We start from the raw sequence: 6056 nt of genomic DNA, 5'->3' as shown, positions 1-6056 counted from the left end.
CCTGCTGAATATTACCTGTGGTCTGAGGTTGGATTTAGAAGGAAAGGTGGGAAAATGTCAAGATGTCCAAGTGGAGACGTAGCTGTGAGCGTTACACCATCAGTTTAAGTGTCCTGTTGTCTATAAACTGGGGTTCCACGTGGTAAAGCCCTGCAGACGAGGTGCTGGCTGTGACACTGGGCTGCTCCTGTCTCTCTGCAGTCCATCCAGCGGTGGTAATTCGGCAGCGGAAGTCCTACAGGAGAAAAGATGGAGTGTTCCTCTATTTCGAAGACAACGCAGGAGTGATAGTAAATAATAAAGGTGAAATGAAAGGTATGGATGGGAACGCCAGGTGAGGGGGGAGAACGGAGGTTGGAGTTGCTGGTTAGAGAGTGGAAGGACCCGGATTCTCCTCATAGAAGCACAAAGTGCTGCTCCGACCCCTCTCCATAGCCATGCTGGGCTCTAAGGCACTGGTGTCCTCCTCTTTCCCAGGCTCTGCCATCACGGGCCCTGTGGCCAAGGAGTGTGCGGATCTGTGGCCCAGGATAGCCTCCAACGCGGGAAGCATCGCGTAGCCGCGGCATTCCATACACACAATAAAAGTCCTTGTACCAAACAAGTGGTGTCTTTCTTGCCAAAGTGCCCTTCTCTGCGGAGCAGGACCACGTCCTCACGAGGGAGGTAGTTGTGGGAAGCTGTTTTAAGAAGCTCCGTGTCCGCCTGGAGCAGGATGGGGGGTTTGGAGGTTTAATACCTGGTGATAAGTCTCTTTTTTTAGGCAGATTCTACCTCTGGAAAATCCCTGGAAGGGGCTTGCGCTGGAATGGCTTTAGCAGGACTGACTTGACCAGTGGATGCCCGCGGGGTGGGTCTGTGGAAGCTCTGCTGCGAGATGCCTGCACACAGGGGCTCGAGGCATTGTAGGTCTGGAATTTTCTTCTAGAATAGGCAACTCAGTGCTTAGAAACACGGGTCCGTGGTGCAGGAGGGTGGGAAGCACTGCCTGGAAGTGAGCTGTACCGTGAGCTGCCGAGCTCACCATGCCCAGTGCCTCTGAGGATCGTTTCTTGGTCCTTGCTGAAGATGTGCAAGGACTCGGAGCTCACCGCTGCTGGTGGAGGTCGTGTGTGAAACCCTCCAGCCCCAATGGCCAGTTGTGAGCAGAAGGTCTGAGCTGAACCCTCAAGATGAGCTGAGGTACGTCTACACAAAAGCTTGGACTGTGTGAAGTGGTTTTCCTGGTGTTCCTCTCAGGTGGAAGCAGAGAAAGGGATGTTTGGATGTGAACCAGAGGTCAGCTGGTTTTTTGGCTCTTCTGAGCAAGGGAAAATAGGGTTGATGTTGTCCTGGATGCTGTGGCCCTGCAGTGCCTGGCTTGTACAATACACATCCTGTCGTGATCCACAGCAGCCCCTCCTTGGGTGCACTTCACTTTGCCCTTACCTTAAACATTCCTGATTTTTTCCTGCTATTCCTGATGCTTTCAGTGCAGAGAGGTTACAGTGGAGGAAGCGGTTACAGGGAACAAGGCCTCAGAGATTATGTAGCACAAAGATAAGAAACGATGGACAAAAGCAGTGCTTTGGAAACTTGGTTTTCAACAGCTGTTTGACCAAAAGACCAGGAATGCACAAAATACTGTGGCCTAAAAAGTCAGTCTCAGATATTCCCACTGGACAACTGGGAGCTGGGGAGGGAAACTTGGGAAAGGACTTACCCAGACTGAGGGCTGCTCTCTTTTCTGCAGGTCATTCCATGGAGCTGGCAAAAGGTTGTGGCTTCTTCCCAGGAGAGCTGGAATGCCAGGAGGGCACAAGGGATGCTCTGGCTGTCACTGCACTGCTCCAACCCATGGCTGAAGCCAGTCTCTTTCAGTGGTGCCATCCTTCCAATGCGCTGGTGATGGAGGAGCTGTTCCTCAGCCCTGGGGAGAGACACAGAGACCTGCTGCTGAGTAAGGAACCACCACTAAAAATAAAAGTGTTCTCCCCTGATGGATTTTAACAGCTTGTGCTGGATTTCTGATGCGTGAGGACTTCCTGTGAGGCAGGGCACAAGAGGATGAACTGCTTTGGGTGACTGGTCCTGGATGAACTGCTTTGGGTGGGTGATTGTCCCTGTGCACAGAGGCTGTGGGCAGCATGGGAGGTGTTGGCAGGTCACTCCTGTGTGAGGCTGAGGAATGACCCACCCCAGGACCAAGCAGAGGTGCAGTTGAGGGGCTTCAGCCATGTTTTGAAGCTGGGGTTTGGAAGTGTTCTTTGGGTTTTTTTTTTCCTCTATGATGAGGTGTTCTGGAGAAAGGGAATAGGGAATTCATTAGGTTGTGTGCCAGGAGCCTGGCTGGAAGTGTGCTGAGAGGCCTGGGGTGGGGTTTAGGATAAAATGAAGGGTAATGAGAGGGCTGCAGTGTGGAAGAGGCAGTGCTGCAGGTGCGGGGAGTGAGACAGTGGAATGCAGCAGAGCTGCCTCATCCCTGCTCACAAAGAGCTGTTTGTGCAGTTCTTGGTCAGTGGGGGTATAGCTCAGGGGTAGAGCATTTGACTGCAGATCAAGAGGTCCCCGGTTCAAATCCGGGTGCCCCCTCCCCTTTTCCTGCTTTTTATCCAGAAAAAGTTGGGTTGGGGCTCTATCATTTCAGTGTGTTTCCCCTTAACTGTCTGCTGGCTCCATCCTGGGCTTGCCTGGGTGCTGGCCAGAGGTGAAGAAGTCTATTCCCACAAGAGGAGTATCAGTGGAATGTTTGTGAGGAAAGAGATGAACATTTCTTGAGAAGCTGCTTTTTGGCCTGGCAGTAATTTGCAGGGGCTTTGCTGGCTGGTAGTTTATGGGGTGATCTGTGGGGAGCACATGTGTGGGGGGTATAGCTCAGTGGTAGAGCATTTGACTGCAGATCAAGAGGTCCCTGGTTCAACTCCAGGTGCCCCCTCTTTTTCTCCTTCTTTGGCCTCCCTTCTGCCAAAATACAATCCAGAAAGAAGAGTGAGAGCTTTGCCTGGACCTTGGGAGGATGTGCTGTGCACTGAGCGTTGGTTCTGAGCTCCAGAGCTCAAGGAGCTGAGGCCCTGACTCTGGAAACTGGAGTGTGCTGTGTAACTACTCCCTGTCTGTGTGTGTCTTTCTCTCTGTTCTTAATTCTCTGCAGTAATGACATTTATGGTAATGAATCATATGTAAGTGCCTGTAGAGCCTGTCAGGCACATGAAGAGGCAGAGGGGGCTGTGAAGTAAAGGAATCCCCTAAACAGACAGAAAACTTGTCTCTATATGAACATTTAAAATCTCATTTTGAAGGTGTATTGCAAAGGGGGTATAGCTCAGTGGTAGAGCATTTGACTGCAGATCAAGAGGTCCCTGGTTCAACTCCAGGTGCCCCCTCAAGAATCACTTTTTCCTTAGGATTCTGGGGTGTTCATTCACTGGAAGCCTCATACCCTCAGCTTCCTCTCCTGTGTGTTCTTTTGCATGTTACAGCTGGAGCTCAGCAGTGGGGAAACTGTGCCCAAACCTGTCCAAGACTCTAAGGCCATGTCATGGTAGAGTCCACTCAAAGAGAACAGACTGAGCTGGGAGAGGGACTGGGCCAAGGCCACTTGGGGCATGGAGGAGAGCAGCAGTGTCAGTCTCCTGTGCTGGAATGTGGTGGCTCGATGTCTGTGCTGCTCTTGGGTTTCAGCCTTGCAGTTTCTGCATCAGGATTTGATTCCTATGGAACAGGGAAGTCAGAGATGAGGCAAGAACATCCTTGAAATGCTGTTTTGTTGGTGGGGTGGCAGCTGGGCACAGTGGGGGTATAGCTCAGTGGTAGAGCATTTGACTGCAGATCAAGAGGTCCCTGGTTCAACTCCAGGTGCCCCCTCTTTTTTCTCCTCCTTTAGCCTTCTTTTTGCCAAAATTAGTCACAGAAAGAAGACCAAGAGCTTTCCTTGGACCTCGTGAGGATGTGCTCTGTGCTGAACAGTGGTTTCTAAGCTCCATTGTTCAAGGAGCTGAAGCCCTGACTATGGAAACTGCAGGGGTTGCGCATTGAGTGAGTAACTACTCCCTGTCTGTGTACTTTTGTCCTTAATTCTCTGCAGTAATGACATTTATGGTAGTGAATCATATGTAAGTGCCTGTAGAGCCTCTGTAAGGCACATGAAGAGGCAGAGGGGGCTGTGAAGTAAAGGAATCCCCTGAGCAGGCAGAAAACTTGTCTCTATATGAACGTTTAAAATCTCATTTTGATGGTGTGATGCCAAGGGGGTATAGCTCAGTGGTAGAGCATTTGACTGCAGATCAAGAGGTCCCTGGTTCAACTCCAGGTGCCCCCTTTGGGTTATCCTTTTTTCAGGAAGAACCGAGCATTCCTCCCGTTCTGCTCTGCTGTGCTTGTCCTTGGGCATGAAGGTGTCCCCAAAGGCCAAGATTGAAGATACTGAGCACTCAGCTGAACACTTCCTGTGGGAATGGAGTCAGAAGCAAAGACATAAAGGTTGTTTTGATAGATGAGGAACCTGCTGGGCATCCAGTCTGTGTGTGTACTTGGGCCCTGTCCATGTGTGTTTGTCTCCAGACTGTGCACAGGATGTTACAGACAGTTTTGCCTGTGCATTAGCATGCAGACAAGGGTGCTGTCCTGGTGGAATGTGTCCCTGCCCATGGCAGGGGGTTGGAAGTAGATGTTTTTAAGGTCCTTTCCAACCCACACCTTTCTATGATTTGACAGGATGTTCTAACCACTGGATATAGAAGTTTTTTACTGCTCCTTGTAGGAGCCCTCACACAGGGGGTATAGCTCAGTGGTAGAGCATTTGACTGCAGATCAAGAGGTCCCTGGTTCAACTCCAGGTGCCCCCTCTTTTTCTCCTCCTTTCAGCCATCTTTTTGCCCAAACTGATCCCAAAGAAGATGGAGACCTCTCCTTGGATCTTGTGACTTGTGCTCTTCACTGGTTTCTGAGCTCCATTGTTCAAGGATCTGAGGCCCTGTCGTGCACTGTGTAAGTACTCTCTGTCTATTTACTTCTCTCTGTTCATGATTCTCAGTAGTAGTTCTCTGTATGGCCCTTTCTAGGCACATCAGGAGGCACAAGGGGTGTTGGAGAAGTCTAACCATGGAGACAAGAGCTTGGCTCTCCATGGAACCCTGTCTAAGTGTGTTGCTGGGGGGTATAGCTCAGTGGTAGAGCATTTGACTGCAGATCAAGAGGTCCCTGGTTCAACTCCAGGTGCCCCCTCTTTTTCTCCTTCTTTGGCCTCCCTTCTGCCAAAATACAATCCAGAAAGAAGAGTGAGAGCTTTGCCTGGACCTTGGGAGGATGTGCTGTGCACTGAGCGTTGGTTCTGAGCTCCAGAGCTCAAGGAGCTGAGGCCCTGCCTAGTTGGAAACTGGAGTGTGCTGTGTAACTACTCCCTGTCTGTGTGTGTCTTTCTCTCTGTTCTTAATTCTCTGCAGTAATGACATTTATGGTAATGAATCATATCTAATGCATATTTAATGCAGGAAGGCCTCTGTTAGGCACATGAAGAGGCAGAGGGGGTTGTCAAGTAAAGGAATCCCCTAAGCAGACAGAAAACTTGTCTCCATATAAAGTTTTTAACTCCTCCCATGAAGGCATATTGTTAAGGGGGTACAGCTCAGTGGTAGAGCATTTGACTGCAGATTAAGAGGTCTCTGGTTCAACTCCAGGTGCCCCCTTTTTAGCTGCTTTTAGACCCTCTTCCCTTCCAGAATCTCCTCACAGACAGTAGAGAGACTTTCTTACCCTTCTATATCCTCTTGGAAATCACCTGATGATCTTTTTGCTGAGTGTGAAACCGGAGTTTGCCACAATTCACTCCCTCCTGAATACTGCACCTACACAAATGAGCTGGCTCACAGAGGTGCTGCTGCTCCAGTTTTTCCTGCTTGGCTAATTGCCGTTAATTTAACCACTAACCACGTTGTTTAAGCCCTTTCTAGAAGGAGCATCTCTGCTGAAGCCTCTTCCGAGGTGCACCGGGGCAGTGCTGCGCGGATCAGCGGGCTGCTGGGTGCTGAAGTGACACGGGACCACTTTCCGCTCCGCGGCGGGGCTCGAACTCGCGTCCT

The 6056-nt window shown here is 50.5% G+C and overlaps 1 protein-coding gene and 8 non-coding genes across 9 annotated transcripts in view; all 9 read left to right on the top strand.

Annotated features, from left to right (window-relative positions):
- RPL23 (ribosomal protein L23) overlaps positions 1 to 601 on the top strand; it is a 1528-nt gene extending 927 nt beyond the window's left edge. Inside the window, exons 3-4 of the mRNA XM_010016432.1 lie at positions 202 to 315; positions 478 to 601. Of these exons, the coding sequence (XP_010014734.1) occupies positions 202 to 315; positions 478 to 560 (197 nt within the window). The 3' untranslated portion in view covers positions 561 to 601. The remainder of the gene's footprint in view (positions 1 to 201; positions 316 to 477) is intronic.
- Positions 602 to 2499: 1898 nt separating this feature from the next.
- TRNAC-GCA lies at positions 2500 to 2571 on the top strand. The gene has a single exon. It is a non-coding gene; the product is annotated as a tRNA-Cys (tRNA).
- A 271-nt stretch (positions 2572 to 2842) lies between these two features.
- Positions 2843 to 2914, top strand: TRNAC-GCA. The gene has a single exon. It is a non-coding gene; the product is annotated as a tRNA-Cys (tRNA).
- Positions 2915 to 3290: 376 nt separating this feature from the next.
- Positions 3291 to 3362, top strand: TRNAC-GCA. The gene has a single exon. It is a non-coding gene; the product is annotated as a tRNA-Cys (tRNA).
- Positions 3363 to 3771: 409 nt separating this feature from the next.
- TRNAC-GCA lies at positions 3772 to 3843 on the top strand. The gene has a single exon. It is a non-coding gene; the product is annotated as a tRNA-Cys (tRNA).
- A 382-nt stretch (positions 3844 to 4225) lies between these two features.
- TRNAC-GCA lies at positions 4226 to 4297 on the top strand. Its single transcript has one exon. It is a non-coding gene; the product is annotated as a tRNA-Cys (tRNA).
- Positions 4298 to 4751: 454 nt separating this feature from the next.
- Positions 4752 to 4823, top strand: TRNAC-GCA. Its single transcript has one exon. It is a non-coding gene; the product is annotated as a tRNA-Cys (tRNA).
- Positions 4824 to 5130: 307 nt separating this feature from the next.
- On the top strand, positions 5131 to 5202 carry TRNAC-GCA. Its single transcript has one exon. It is a non-coding gene; the product is annotated as a tRNA-Cys (tRNA).
- A 389-nt stretch (positions 5203 to 5591) lies between these two features.
- On the top strand, positions 5592 to 5663 carry TRNAC-GCA. Its single transcript has one exon. It is a non-coding gene; the product is annotated as a tRNA-Cys (tRNA).
- The last annotated feature ends 393 nt before the right edge of the window (positions 5664 to 6056 follow it).

The sequence above is a fragment of the Nestor notabilis genome, unplaced genomic scaffold (assembly GCF_000696875.1).
Source record: "Nestor notabilis isolate BGI_N333 unplaced genomic scaffold, ASM69687v1 scaffold15156, whole genome shotgun sequence".
NCBI classification, from domain to species: domain Eukaryota; kingdom Metazoa; phylum Chordata; class Aves; order Psittaciformes; family Psittacidae; genus Nestor; species Nestor notabilis.
This window is presented reverse-complemented; position numbering and strand designations above follow the sequence as displayed.